This window comes from Rhyacophila brunnea, unplaced genomic scaffold (assembly GCF_057557595.1).
Source record: "Rhyacophila brunnea isolate RB1 unplaced genomic scaffold, BYU_Rbru_1.0 scaffold_23, whole genome shotgun sequence".
Taxonomy (NCBI): domain Eukaryota; kingdom Metazoa; phylum Arthropoda; class Insecta; order Trichoptera; family Rhyacophilidae; genus Rhyacophila; species Rhyacophila brunnea.
The window spans coordinates 29,791,730-29,808,364 of NW_028232893.1; the positions used below are offsets into that span (position 1 = coordinate 29,791,730).

Consider the following 16,635-nt stretch of genomic DNA (forward strand, 5'->3'; position numbering starts at 1 on the left):
TATATACAACGTTTTTAAATTTTCTGTTGAATCATATGAACTTGACTTGACTAGCTTAAACGATCAAAAAAAATTGTACTTGATAGAAATAATACTGAAATGTCATTTTGACATTCATATTGATTTCCATAGTAACGCACGTATATATTAATAATTCAGTTGCTAGGACCCCAGACCCCTAGCAACCAATAATAGTGGATTGGATTACGGATTTCTTCCGAAATAACGTTTCATACAAAACGGAATTAACTGAAAATGAATTCAATTCTACGTGAAGATGGCTAAAAGTATTAAAAGAATGCATTGGCATCGTGTTCTGATATAAGTATTCTAAAAGTTCCAAATGTCTAGCTAGTCGGGAAGTTAGTTAAAAATCGATTGCAAGATTTGTACTGGATAAACAACCACCGGACAAACAAGAATACGAGCTAAGAAAAACGTGGTAAAATGATTATTATTATCCGTGAGCATCCGGCGATTCCCCCTGTGACGCGTGCAGGTACTTATATTTCACTAACATAATTTTGTACACATACTAATTGATTGTGATTGATAAAAAAAATCAATGTTTACTAATCCCGGGATTCATAGGTATCGAAAATTGTCCGGGATCCCGGGTTTCGGGATGTCGGATTGGATTCCTTAATCCAGCCTCCACAGTTGGATTGTCGTCAATGGGTACTTCTAGGTATCTACCATGCCACCGATCTTTCCTTCCCCACAATCCTCTTATTCGCCAATTTACTTATTTCGAATTCAAAATTATCTAATATCAATTTTACCTCAGCCGATGGTATTAATTGTTTTCGCTCGGAGAGAAAGTTCAATTACAATGTAAAGTAGGCTCATTCCTTTTTTGGGAAATACGCATTACTGTCTTGTCTTTAATCGGCTTAAAACTACGCCACAACCCGTATTATTGTGATTCTACAAATTGGAGTAACCTACCTAAAGTAGGTAGTGATCATTTATTTATTAAGGTTGAATATTGAAGTCTTTTTCTCTGAAAATAATAATGCTTACTGCTAGTGTCTCGATCAAAAATGTATCACAATATATATTTATGTATTATAAATATCCAGATCGGGATTCAGGACGAGGTTCCTCTGGGTTGGGAATAGAATCGAATTTAATGGATAATTTACTATATTATACCTACACATTATCTACCGTGTGGAATATTCAAATTTTCACTGCAGTTGGATTATTTAGCTATTTACTATGACATACAATGCATCATGGCCCCCACATCCTGAAGCGGGCTCCCATGCCAAGATTTTTGGCGGGCCCCCTACCTATCGATAAGGTTAATGGCATTGTGATGTTCTACAGTAGTGTTTCCTAACTGGTATTCCGTGGAACCCCAAGATTCCGCGAGGTAAAATTAGGGGTATTTCGTCTATTTTTAGCGATACTTTGTATTTATAAATAAATCTAGAATTATTGAGTTGTCGGTACTTGGCATCATATTATGATCACGACCCTCTTTTGTTGTAGTCAAGTAACTTGCAAGCCTTTATCGTGTTGGAAAAAATAGTCATTGTCATTAGTCAGGAAATACACTGAAAATAACTATAAAATAAAATTTTACACTCACATTGTCATTTAATTATATCAATCATCATAATATTACACTTAATTGCATCGCAGTCATTTTAAATGATATTATTCTCTATGTAAATAGCGACTTTTTTTTCAATATTACATCAAATCTGTGGCGTATGGTTATCTTACTTAAATGGTCGAATCACCACGCCGGGCCCCCAGGCTAGAGCCCTGTCAGCCTCCCTTTTGTGGAGGCCATGCAATGCATATATACATTGTACATTTTTTTGATTCACTGATTAATGTCCGAATAAACATATACCAATTTTAATAAGATAATTATTGTTGTTTTTAATAGTCACTATTTACTTTGTGGTAAATTCACGATAATTTATATATTGGGTTCATAATAGCATATTAATTTTGTTTTTACGACACTTGTTTCGTACTAGTTCTTGAGCTTTATCATGTAGGAGTACCGAAGTTACGTTTGAGTTTGTCTAATGTTATTTATTATCATAATCAGTCAATACTGTGGTGGGTATGGAAGTGGATTTTTTAGGAATGGTGAGCAATTCGAGTTCATTTATTTTAATATATCGACTTCTTTATCATTATAATATTAATAGATTGAAAGTATAGGTACGCACATAATGGTACCATGAATAAACAGAACACCGATGAACAGAACTATGACATTACAGGAAAAATATAACATTTAATATTGAAATTGTCATATTTCAACAGTATGTTGTATAGATTTTTAATAACAAAGGTTTTCTAGACGGCGTAAAAAATTAAATTGTTTATATTTTTGCATTCATCTGTAATAATCTCTGGAAAGCCTCAATTAAACGGGTCTCAACTCGGTGTTGCCAGCAAGCTAGGTATCTCGTGTTAATCAATATAATATGTTCAAAATGCTTTTGTGACTAGTTACAACGAAATAATGAATTTAATAATTCTGTGGAGCTGTGCATGATTATCAAAATCAAGCAGATACATTGAGGTTTTTGCGCCGAATGGCCAACATGCAGTTATATTATATATAAAACATTTAAGTGTATATATTTCTTACATAAACTTAAGTTTTATAGGTATATAGTTGATAAATACATACGACAAAAATGAATACTTAATTTATTTTTCCACCGGCTGTTCTGTTTTGTCACTGTTCTGTTTCTCCATGTTATGTTTTGTCACCGTTCTGTTTCTTCATGTTCTGTTTTGTCCGGTATTTTCGGTAATTTTCAACAGTAGGTGGAACAAAATTTCGCAGTCGTCGCCAGTCGGAGAGCGATAGTCCACCGGTTCGCACGTCAATTTGTTTTGTGATGGCGTCGGTGGAATATATTCTTAAATCGTGTAAAGATGACTAAAAAATGTTCCGCATGTACCTACTTGAAAAAGAAAACGTCGATGAATATACTATTATTATTGCGAATATAATAATAAACATAACATTAAAAGGACGCGTGTTGAATTTTTATGACAAATTATATTTCGTTCGGCTCGCGTCATTTGCACAATCCGCGCATCGCCTAGTCACGATCTTTTTAGACCATGCCTCAGCTGAAGTATAGCCTTAACAGGCAAGTGATGAATTTTAGGTTGGGTTTCAAAACAAAGCAGCGTGGTCGCCCTATTTTTAGACAATATTTCACAAAATAGGGTGTGTAATATTTTCGATAAAACACTGAATATACCTGTACCCCGCGAAATATAGATTATTATAATATAGGTTGGGTGGGAGGTGTAAATGTTACGCATTCTATGAATGTTTCGCCAGGGATTTGGCATTGTAGTAACGGCGTGCCGGTCATTTTGTTTAATTTAAATATTTACATTCGACCGGGGAATTGGAATTCCGCTATAAATGATACAATTTATACGAGTCCATTTTATAAGATTATTTATTTGTACGCAGCGGTATAGGTACATATAATACATTAAAACCGAGTTCATTGAACTATTATATTGTTTTGTTTCGTTTTAAATGGTGTGTTTTAGAATTATTATGTAGGTCATTTATTAATTCAGGGTAAAACAGACTGCGTATAGGGCGTTTTCTTTGACTATGCACACCATGCAATGGAGATAATTGAGGAGTTGATACGTCTGACATAGGGTAGTATAGCCACCATGGCCCCCACATCCTGAAGCGCGCCCCCTGACCAGGATGTATGGCGGCCCCCTCTACCTATGGTTTAAGGTTAAAGTTAAAGCCAGTATGATTTTATACAGTTGTGTTCCCCAAGTGGTTTTCGCGCAACCCCAGGTTAAGCCGCGTTGACACGGTCCAAGTACGATCCAAGTACACTTAGATCGAGTGCCATCCAAGTGACAGCTTATACTATTTATTCCTATCCAAGTGCACTCGTATGAGACATCTTCATACTAATTATTCCTATCCCAGCTACTCGGACCGCGTCCTACTCATCCAAGTTAACTTGGATAGGAATAAATAGTATGAAGCTGTCAATTGGATGACTTGGACTTCATACTAATTATTCCTATCCAAGTCTACTTGGATCGTACTTGGACCGTGTCAACGCGGCTTAAAGGGTATTCCGTGTATTTTTAGCGATTTTTAAATAAATCCAGTTGATTTATTGAGTTGTCAGTAGGTACTCAGCATACATATTATGAAGAACTGATCACGACCTCCTTTTATGGTAGCCAAGTAACATGTAACCTTCTCCATATTGGATAAATATTCATAGCCATTTTGTAAGTCAAGAAACACACTTAAAATAATATAAAGAAAAATTCTACACTTAAATTATCGTTTAATTATATCAATCATCATATCACATCACATCAAATAACACCATACAGCCACAACTTTTTAAATGTTAATAATCATGAAAGAAAATAGCGCCGCAGGCGACTTTTACTTTTCGAGAAAATTTGTGGTGTGTGTTCTTATTTAACTGGTCAATCCGCCACGCCGGGCCCCTTCCATGCCCGGGCCCCCAGGCTAGAGCCCTGTGAGTCCCCCCCTTGTGGGGGCCATGATAACCACTAACTATAGAGCAAGGATATTCCTGCAAGAATTAGTCCTAACTTCGGTGAAACAACTGATAGGCGAGCGTACCTAGTAGTCGTTGTCGCGGGTCATAATTATTGTAACTGACTGGGGAGAGCATTCACTATGCCCTGAAGGAAGCAGAAAAGAGGGCTGGAAAGTCTTGGTTGTTCAAAAGATGACAAAATTCCAAGGTGGTCACAATCCTCAGCCAATGCGGTAACCTGTTGGCAATAAATAAAGTTTTCTATTGCATGTTATATATATTGCAAGTATGGACAATAATATAGTAGTTTCGTGTCACGGCCTGACTATAGTGGGCCTTGGATCGTGACATATACTCATCAGCAACATCTTCTTGGCTACGTGTTAAAACTGTGAACCAACATGCTACGCCCATTATAAACTAACAAGCTCCTCCCATTAAGTAGACAATAGCGCCTAGAAGCGTAGCCAAGAAGATGTTGCAGAAGAGTAGTTAATTGCATATTTGTTACTAATGCATCACGTCTAGGGAGAATAATTGTGACCATTTATTTTTTTCCTCAAAACAGGACATTTACCTACTAATTTTAGTAGGTACTTATGTGTATTCGAGAAAAAGCATATTTCTTAATAGTTTTTATTTATTGATAAAAGAACAGGAATGAACACGTGGGAATAAACAACTTATGTAATCTTATATTTTTCTGATGAACGTTTTTTTCTGAAGTAGGTACCTACCTACCAAAGTATATTATTTGGTTTCGATTTCAAATAAGAATGAAATTTTTGGCAGGGCTTATTAAAATGTACTTTGGTAATTAACATTGCGTTAAGAACTGCGGCTTGCGACTGTGTTTTTTCTTAAATAAGACATAATACCCTTTCTATCGGTGCCTTTCTATCGATTTTTTGGTTTTTCATGCCTTTTTTTTTAATTGTTACTGTGGGTTGCTATCTTTCTAAAAACGGGACAATTCGGCGTCCCGAAGCTGTGCTTGGGGACAACGGGATAGATAGGCTACCTAAAAACGGGACGTATGGTCACGTTAGGTAATACCACACCCAGTAGTGAGTAGGGTAAGCCAGTTCCCAAAAATTATGTGTTCCCTGTACATAATCAATGTAATTGGATTCGGTCTCGTCTCAGAATCCCAGTGATTCATCCATTGGTTGTGTCGTGTCGGCTTGAAATCTCTTTCCTTAGGCCCGTTTCAGACCGGACACCGGTGTCGAGCTCGATATAATATAGGAGGCCTTTGTATTCGAATGAAGGGGCATTTGTATTATGTTTATGAACGCCCAGGGCTAATGAGTCAACGCATAATTTCTTATTATTAGAACATACAACTGGCTGCGGTAATAAAAACAAGTGTATTGACGGCTTGAAAATGTAGCGGCCGACGAAAAAGTGTACCTGACACGCGTTGACTCTTTAGCCCTGGGGCGTTCATAAACATAATACATAGGCCCACTTTTTCCAATACAAAGGCCTCCTATAAGGCTTAATTACATTGGCAGACGCACAGACCCAACCCGATCAAACGATCGACGCCGACCGTCGTCGCCAGCCATTTGCAATTACACGCAACGATTCGATCTCGTTGGTCTTTGAATTGATTGGCTTAAAATAATAATAGTGTTGCTATTATTAAAAATATAGGTTCAGTGAAAACTAGATATTTCTTAGATTGGTGGCTACACTGAACGCATTCCCGCGCAATTTTACGTCAAAAAAACTGAGCTGTCAGCTGTCAAACCTAGCGAGCATCAGATCTGTTAAAATTTACGCGGCCGTTTGACATTTATAGAAAGTTTGTATACTTATTGTTCATTTACATCAAGAATAACTGGGCGAGCTTGAATCTCCAAACCAATTGAGTAATTCGAATATCGAAATCGAATAATCCAAAGACTAATTTATTGTAGCGAGTATGGCTAGGTATATTTCAACTGGCTCAGGCGGTCAGGACTCGCCGTAAACGAAAACACTGGGTCAAAAGTTGGCTAACTGAAGGACACCGTGATCGCCATTGAATATGGCGGATTTTTTTACGTTCCACACTATATCTTTGGCGTGTATTAATTTGACGAGGACTGTGTCCTCGGTGATACTCCATATATATATTTTTTGAATTTTCACCATCTTGTAGTTGTTCAGTTGAAATCGACCAGTAGAATGAAATGAACGACCGTTTGCATGACTCGCGAGCAGGCGCATATTCGGCTATTTTCGTACGCTTTCGCCAATCTTCGCTTGATAATCGCATAATCGATAATCCGCACGACGGATAATAGAAAATTTTCCACTTTCGCCCCGATCGCTCACGATCATTGAAAACCATAGAGAATAGAGTTTGACAGTCGTGGCAGACGATCGGGCCAGACGCAATCTGCCAATGGAATATGGGCTATAGTATATCGAGCGCGACACCGGTGTCCCGTCTGAAATGGGCTTAAGTCTACGCCCTGCGGCCCTACACACACTCTCATCTTTAGAGTGAACTTTTACTTTCGGACCAGTGACTCCGCTGGCCGCGTGAAAGGGTAGGGGACAAAGAGAACCATGACAATAACAGTCTTTAATAACGCGATTCTATAGCTAGGTCAATAGATTCATAAAAAAGGAGCGTACAAAATAACACGATTCGCTTGATGTTTTCTCCCTTTCCGGACGAAGAAAAAAAATCGGAATAATGTTCCCATATAAAAATGCGAAAGCGGGGGACGGGGGAGATGAAAAAAAAACTTTTTGCATATACGAGGCAACTTGGATCGGTCGTAACGGCATTGTGCCATTGCCTACGAATTTGGAAATATTCCAAATGGAGGCTTTTAAAGCGGACATTTCTGCGAAGGAGAGAAATAATATTTCTTCATTAAACTGGTTTGTTTGTCTTCCCCCATCGAACCATATATTTTTACTGTGAATAGTTATCTCTGCCAGCATTTCTTGTTATTGTCGTCCTTGCGACTTGTAAACCTCGTAAATCCTGTATTTTATAGCGAGAATGCCCGACACGCATGGGCTCGCGATGAATAGTTAAGATTATGCAATATTTGCTAATCTTCAAAGTTACTAGTTGGCGTTAGCCGGCTCTCACATCTAAATTCGCCTTGTCTTCCGCACAGCCATAAATCAAACCTTCCAAGAACGTCGAGCCGGTGCTGCGTACGAAGACCGCGCAGATCTACATAGCGGCAGTCGCACGTATCTAACCTTCGAAAGGTATAGATATTTGGATGCGGCGATCGGTGAGCCGGTATAGGAATGACCAATTCGTAGGTGTTTGTATGCGAGAGGTGACGCAACAGCAATGTTTTTTTCAAACTAAATAGTCGCATTCGACCAATCTCAGAGCTCCATTTGGCGATGTGTGTTGTGTGAATAACGATGACGTGCATCGACGTATTCGACACGTTGCAGGCGGATGAGTTTTGATATGAGAGCCGGCTCACAGTCTCTCGGCTGTATCTTCTGCCGAGTCAAATCGGTTCTGATCAGGGATTCCGAGCATTTTTGAAACAAGTCGTGGAGATTCTTCTACTCGGAGATTGAACTTGGCACTGGCCACGGTAGGCTCGCCACAAAGTTCTGTCAACTTGGTCAGTCATTTCCGTGTGATAATCGTAGGATATGGTACTAATTGAAGATCTTGGCATAAAAACATCAAATGTCCACTTTTTTCCATTTTCGTTTTATTGCATTTCTATATTCCCTGTGTATGATTACACACAACTGTGCAAAGATATATTTTTAAAAAAAATCATAAGACCCTCAAATCTGCTCTCAAAAATATGCCACTTTTCTAAAAACAGCAATAGTCCAGGCATTTTTGTGTGAAAACAGCAAAGGTCCAGTAGTTCTACACTTTTATCACCAGGCGGCGTTAGTAATGTTAGTATACATTCCATACAATTTAGTGTCTGAGCTGTCAAATTATCCTTGATTCGTTTAATTATTGCTTTTTATAACGTTTTCTTATGATTGTTTTTATATTTTATCATGGATATTACTAGCATAGATATCTGAAACGTCTTGAAAGAGAAAAATGAACAAAAACATGCAACGTTTTTACCAAATAACGGTGACTTTCATTATTGTTCAGTTGGATGCAATAAGGAAAATTCTGGGCCCTTCATTATAAAATCTAAAGAGACCGGAGAAAAAGATTTTTTTAATATGAAATATAGGTTAAAACTTTGGCATTTCAGGCTAGTTGTAATGTACACAATAGACCAGGCTAGTAGGGAGAAGTGCTTTGCGAACATTTCAGTTTCTCTCTAGGCTGTGGCATAGATTCAATGTAGTGAATAAGAATCAAATGCAAGTCACGATTGCATTTAAAACAACATAATGGTGGATTAGTTCCATTGAAAGGAGCTAAATAAAAAAATATTTTAAAATTAGCTAAATATTTACAAAACCCAATAAATGTATCGTTTAATTTGCAGTGAAGGTGTCAGACGAGGCTAATCGGTTTTCATTTTTCATGTTCACTATCAATCCATGGTGGAAATCTATTGTTTTAATGATTTAATTTAATAAAACACATTTTTTTAGTACTTTTTCCACTTTTAATAAAAAAATCTGGATACGTTTCACCCGCCTTAGAGAGACATCTTCAACTGTTGAAAACAGTTGGCAGAAAAACAGAGGCGGACGAAACCGGTCCAGATTTATATATTAAAAGTGGAATAAGTAGGTACTAAAAAATGTGTTTTATTAAATTAAATCAATAATAATAATATGAAGCTAATCAGTATTAACCCGCACATGATTAAAAAAAATTTTCAAATATTTAATTCTTGATTTTTTAGAAACATTGAAGTCGTTTGTTAATAGATAAATAATATGTCCAAACCTTATTAAAAGTTGTATTATGATTTAAAAATAACAGATATATATATTCTTTATTTTATTTAATAAAATTATAGTTTTAGTCATACTATTTACATTTCGATCTTTTCAATTTTGCAATAAAAACAACAAATGTCCAAAAATTGTGTAAAAACAGCAAATGTCACACTCATTCTTTTTTAAATATCTATTTAACCAAAATAAATTTAATATTTTTTTTACATTCATATAGTGCATATACAATTTCTCTATAATTTCTAATTGTCAAATTAATAAAAAAAAATTTCACAACCAAGATATTATGTTTTTACCCTCTCCTGAAAAAAAAGTGTTTTGTGACATTTGCTGTTTTTATGCCAAGATCTTCAATTATATAATTAAAGAGTGTCCCTAGTTACCACGGTTACAAATGTCAATTAAACGTAAAACATTTTACCGTGGCACAGTTCGCCGTGAGCTTTCTTATCGGAAAGAGATGACCGTATACTATATGGTCTCCAATTTTATTAGGTTCAATATGAACATTAATTCAATTTTCATCGCTGATTTATGAATTCAAGAATGGAAACCTAACCTAACCTAACAAATAATCTAGTATATCGGATATTTTCAAAATCATTTTGCTGTAAGGCTTCCTGTAAAGTGTATACTGTACACGACAAGAACAGTGTTTTATTTAGACATGAATTTTATGTCAGAACTATACGACCCAAAGAGGTTGGACGGTCTTTAATATACGGCCATATATTTCCGATAAACGTTTCATGGTGAAGTGTGATATGGCGAACGGCATACGTACAACTGTCCGGACACAGGTTACCACAAGTAACGATTATTATATTTTCAACACTCTATTCAAAACCAGGAACTATACGTCATAGTCATAGCGAGGCCATAATTTTCGCTACGGAATGCGCCCGAAAGAGTGTGTAGATGTGGCCTGTGATAGAGGGAGGACATGTGAAAGTACCTAAAGATGCGTTTTATTCCTGGTATGTTGATACCGTTTATCGTTCTTCCTGTCTTCGAGAAACGTATGCATTCCTTTTCTGTTTGGTTTGTGTCCATTGATATACTACTGGATGAATCATATGCTTCTTAAAATGACGCCCGATTTTCAGCGACTCGGCCAGTGTTAAAACTTACTGTTTTAATATCAGCGGACTTACTCGATATAAGCTCACTTAATATTTGTCTCGAAAACGACCTGGCAATAATTATGATTAAGCCCGATCTAGCTTGCATCTTACTCTAACTAATAGTCAGCGCATGACGACTTGCTCTGTCCGCTCAGACATGAATTTTTGGTAGCTTGCAATCTTTGGGTTGCAGACACCCTTAGGGTCACTATTCCACGAACGCAAATTTAGTTTTACAGCCAGGGCAATACGGGTGAAATTCGGGAATCCATGTTTACGGTAACGCATTATACCTACAAGGAAATATTATAAGACGATATTCGTAATATCTTCTTTTGTGGTACATTTTTAAAATGATACTTGTATGGGAACTCCTCATCTAGTAGTATATCAATGTTTGTGGCCTACACAGATCTGACAGTCTTCACATTTCGGCTGTATCCCGATCCTTTATTACATTCCTGTATTGTGTGTTTTTGAATGTCGTATGTTCTTTAGACACACGGGAACTGTCGAACACAGTGGCCTCACTTGAAAAAATATGCTGTATTCTCATAATTTTTTTTATTCGACCCAAAAACTGCAATCTTTGGTTAGTATGGACCTGATGAAATACTTTTTTTTATACTTAACTATTTTATAGTAATTTTCTCATGAAATGTTATGTATACGAGTAGATACATAATATACTGAATTTGTATTGCATAATAATATACTCTACTGCTCTACTGATGCATAAAATTATTTACAGTTGAGATTTGCGACTCAGTATCTATTTTCTCTTGTAAACTTTCGTAGCGCACATCATAGATTCTATGGTATTTTATTACAACATGGATTTATTGTATATATAACGGCGAAAACTACTGTCAAACACGCTTAATTCCAAAGTAATTTCAGAAACCAATATGTTCAATGTCATGTGGGCGTGGATTTAGTATTATTATATAACGGTAATATTAAAGTACCCACTTATTATCCCCAGTAACTAACTGCATAACTAACCAATTAACTAACTAACTGACTAACCTTACAGATTTAGACAAACGTAAGCTCCTTGTGGATCCCATTGTGCAGTGCTGTAGTTGGTAAATCCAATTCGCGTCTGTGAGTTGATTCAATGTTTTCCGTCACTGTCTTCACTCTTTTTTTTACCCGCCTTTCGTGATAAGTAAAATTAATAATTATTATTCTTTACCATAACAACAGACTAATGTTCGTTTTTCTCTTTTGTTTCAGGTGAGGATTGTTTTTTCTACATTTTGAAGTGACTACGACAAAAAAAATAGAAGAAAAAACCGGTGGAAAAATGCAGGTTAGCCAACGGAAAACCGTCAACATCCGGCCGTTCTTCGATTCCGCAAATTCGTAATGAATAAATCATGTTTTTTTATTCTGGCAACACTCCACTACTGCGGAAATGTCTTACTGCTATTAAATAGCAAATTTTGTTTGGCTATCTTTCAATGCAGCACAATATAAATTTGTTTCCAAATATGACTGTATCGTATCAGCCGTGATGGACACGTGGTAAAGTGTTCGCTTATGGAATCGTGGGTCTTGGGTTCAAATAACAGGATTGACATACAATATATAATAATATTTTACTTTATTCCACATGCTCTTATAATGATTAGGGCCGGTTCCATCCGCTTAGAATGACATTGCCTATAACCTACAGCTATTTATACATAGGTAAAGGTTTATTTTAAATTGTGAAAATGTGCCTAGCTTTGGTCCACATTGACAAAAAAAAATGTCATTTCATCAACTTATTATTTTTTTGAGGAGTGTGAGTGAAGTTTAATTGTACAGCGTGGTAAAAACGTTAGCTGCTAACACTATTCTGTCTTATTCTTATATATTTTGGTTAAACCATGTACCTAATAATCTGCGTAAACGAGTATGACGGGATATTCCAGTAATTCTTGTTTTTTTTCTTAGTTTTAGTATTGTCACAGTTAGTTAGCTGTAGTCTAGGTATACTCTATCTATATATAATATTGGCCCGGGCAAAATGTAATTGCAACCACTTGGGATAGGGTGCGGGGTGCATTTATTACGAGAACATAATATATTTACGACATACGTATTAATTATGTACCTTGTCTTAGTTTGTTTGGCAGTTGTAGGTAGATAGCACATTAATTACCTCAGAAAGGTACTATAAATTGAGAACAGTCGTATAATGGAGTTTATACAAGAACATGGAATTGAGCACTTACCCTGTACTGCATTGACTGCAACTGCATTTAGTCCAGTGCTAATCCATCCATCACCATTATGGAAGAGATTTCTGTAACAAAACAAAGCCAGTATTATTCTTTAAACAGAATAGCAGTGTGGGCTGTGGATGAAGCTTTGAAAGACTAATTATTTTATTCTATTGTTACGGCAATTGTGTCGCATAATCCAGGTTAGGATATTATACAAATGAGACGATATTATATATATATCGACAGTTACAAGGAAAAAGGATTTAACCCACACAAATCAAATTCTATAGGAGGCACAAAAACGTTTTTGTTATGGTTTCCGGTCAAAGTTAAAATGTATTATGATAGACGTCATCCTATTAATTATTGAGGTAATTAAAGAAAAACCAACAAAAATTATGATTAACGTCTTTTTCCCCACTTCTAAAAAATATACTATAATTTGGCATTTGTTCACAGAACAGATCCCTGCATTTGTAGCTAACATTCTTTGGACACAGCGTGTACTTAGTAGTGTCTAATGTTATTATCCAATAAAACCTATTTTGAAAAAAACTGAGTAACTCATTTTTCCTTTCTATGGTCAATATATTTAGGATCTGCAAATGATTGTGACAAGCTAATACTGCCCTGCGTATAAGTAAAAAGATAGTGTTTTTGTTTTTACTAAAATGAAAACCCTAGTTATTTTAACTACATTGTTTCTTATATTATGTAAAATTATTGGATCGTTTTGACATACTGTGACAAATGACAGTATCTATAAAGAGATTAAGTCAAAACAATCCAATAATTTAGATACCTACTACAAGTGAAAAGGTAGCTTAAAACATGAGTTCTCATTTCATTTAAACCAAAAACACTGCCTTTTTACTTAGCATGACAGAATAGTAGAAATAATGCCAGTATAAAATAATTAATAGTTTAATTTGATTGGTTGGATTGCTGGTGAGGTCACAACAATATTTATGTGATTTTCTCAAAACCCGGGTGTCTGTGATTGTATTGCTTATATTACTACACTACTGCATCACTACACCACTATCATCGGACCTCATGGCCTGTTGTAGTGATTAAAAGAATATATTATAATATACGAATGATACCACTAAAAATTAATAAATAAATTTGACAGATGAGGCGTTTTTGTAGTGATCCTTAATATTACAAGTGTATTTTTACACAATATGTAAATACATATTATGAATTTAATGATCTCCACTTCATAAACCCGCCAAAGATACGAAAAAAAAATATTATTCAATGCTAATATTTCCAGTTTGATTTTATTGCAGCAAATGTTGTATCGGCTAATAAAAATGGACACATTGTTCTTATTTGAAAATATATATGATAGAAAAAAAACTAACGGTAAAACCAAGTATTTACACGTCTTGAAATGGAAAATCGTGTTACGCCATAAATATTGATTTGTGGACATATGGGTTTTTAAAAATAAACACCTGTTACCTATTCTAAATTCGTTGAAGAAAACCTTCTCTACTAGACGAATATCTTACGAATATCTGACAATGAATCGTACCAATTTCCATATAGAGAGGCTAGAGATCCATACTGTGCCAAAATTAACCCGTATAAAATGACACTAAACTTTTACTATTTTTCGCTCTGAATATGAAGTTTTGCTTTGGTTTTATGTGAATCTGTGAAAGCGCTTGTTTCTTATAGTTTCCATGCATTGTGGTGCAAGCTGTTCATTGAAGTAATTGTATACTTCGAAGTCTGAACCTCCATATAGAGCGGAAATTAATAAAACTGTGAGCTTTTCAACTTAGTCGGATTTTTATTTAACCTATCTATGGTTTTTTTGTTTCTGTATTGAGAAATCTGTACTTACTATATATTCGTAGTTTCAATATTTTCACCCTGAGAAGAGAACCCTTTAATTCTCTTATTCTGTTGCAATCAGAACCGGTTCCTGGTACTGGAACTCTTGATACTTAGAGAATATTATTAAAAACCTATCACTGAAACCCGAAACCCCATAAAAAAATTTGGAGCTCCGGAAGATCCACTGTTTTTTAATGGTTTTTATTATATTTGTTGATTGATTCTTGCTGGGGCACTGTTAGACATTGATAGTCTCTTCAAGCTGATCCGATTCCCTCCTCGCTCCAGTGCGTTGTAGTCGTTCCAGCGGCCTGGTCTCGGTTCGTATTTTTGACCTTTTCTGCCCATATATCTGGTGCCACTGGATGACTATATTTATCCAGTGATTATCCCCTTTTTAGCTGACTATTGTAAAGAATAACATCTTTGTATGTTTCCTTATCCAATTACTTCATCTATTGTTTGCATGCTTTATGCTCAGCATGCACCTCTCCATACCGTACTGTACTGCATATACAGCTACTGCGACGTGTGGTCAGCTACATCCTGTATTCTCCGTACGTCCCTTCTCTACTGGACTGACTGGCGTGTAACACCCGCGCATTTTCCGGCACGATATTACAATACCCAAACCATCCCTTCATTGACAACCGAACCTCCCAAAGTCTCTCGAGGCCGTTGTTGGTGACTTTCACCTAGCCCCGCCTCCTCGGCTAGTTGCTGAAAAAGTAACCTCGTTGAAGCGGACAATACGTCTCATGACGCTTGACGCGGCGTGGAAGACCTGGCAGCGACGGTGGGATGAATCAACCAATGGCGATTGGAGATAACCAAATATCTGACTCCTGACCATCACACCAGTCAATTTGTGACTGGACACGGTGGGTTCGCTGGCAAGCTCTTTGAGCTTGGACTTGTAAGCTGTCCGACATGTCCATGCGGAGGGGATATCCAGGGTGCCAACCACATCCTCTGGGAATGTCTTAGAATGTGCTCCGAACGGGAGGAGATGCTCAGGTCGGTCCAACCAGCTGTTGGACCCATCGGGCTGTCCGACTTTGTTGCTACTAAGGCCAATTATCTTGCATTTTAAAAATTTGCGGCGTCTTACTGCGGGCGTGAAAATCTCTTCACATAATTTTTGCAGTCCGTATGATTAGCTTCATTATTTTGTTTTATATACACTAGAATCATTTTTATTTTCATAATTTCCCTGTGCTCTTCTCTCCCCGACACTTTGCATTAGAAAGTAACTTTAAACTCAGTCAGAGCTCACTTTGAGCGTGGCAACCTTAGTCCTGGGTATTTCCTCCTAGGGCATTGCCGGCCTAAAACTTAACTAGATGCTTCACATCGCCAATGTAGGGCCACGTGATACGCTCGATTAAGACCGGGTGTGGTGCGTGGCGGGTTTTTGGTTTGGAGGGATTAACTTCAATGTTCTGGACGTATCTGCTACGTAAATATTTAATGGTGCAAGAAATTGCATTTTGCAGTGCAGCGAGTCATATTCATAACATTCCATAACATAACGGTCTGCGGTAGTTTCGCCACCGCTGCACGGCGAATTGTTTCGCAGAATGGTTCCCTCAGACTCGTCACCGGAATTAACTGCAATCGTAACCGTTAAATCTGAATACTTGGCGCGGGAATAATGGCTGACGGCGAGCACTATATTTCCACCTCGACGCCTGCGTCGCTGTTGCTATTGTATTTCACTCATATACGTAGACCCATTAATCGACGGATTTTGTGAAATTAAGTTATGGTTGTCATCTTTGTTCAACTGGGTCAGGGGTGGCGAACCTATGGGACGCGCGATGATTTTGCATGGCACGTTTTTAAAGAGAAAAAATACCTATAATACTAATAAATTACAGATCGCAGGCGAGTACACTTCAAGATAAGCATTGCGTTTAATTTAAATATATACTTGCATAGGTCGGTCCTTATAATTTATGCGTCACATATAATATTATCACACTAACCTCATCAGGCGGCGGGGGATGTCGC

General features: G+C 36.8%; 2 protein-coding genes across 3 annotated transcripts in view; both read left to right on the top strand.

Moving 5' to 3' along the window:
- The window catches only part of LOC147069834 (uncharacterized), a 132,633-nt gene extending 119,315 nt beyond the window's left edge, over positions 1-13,318 (top strand). The window contains exon 4 of the mRNA XM_085950606.1: positions 11,795-13,318. Within this exon, the coding sequence (XP_085806732.1) occupies positions 11,795-11,826 (32 nt within the window). The 3' untranslated portion in view covers positions 11,827-13,318. The remainder of the gene's footprint in view (positions 1-11,794) is intronic.
- Positions 1-16,635, top strand: part of Smr (nuclear receptor corepressor smrter) — a 436,555-nt gene that overhangs the window by 212,055 nt on the left and 207,865 nt on the right. The window lies entirely within an intron of this gene.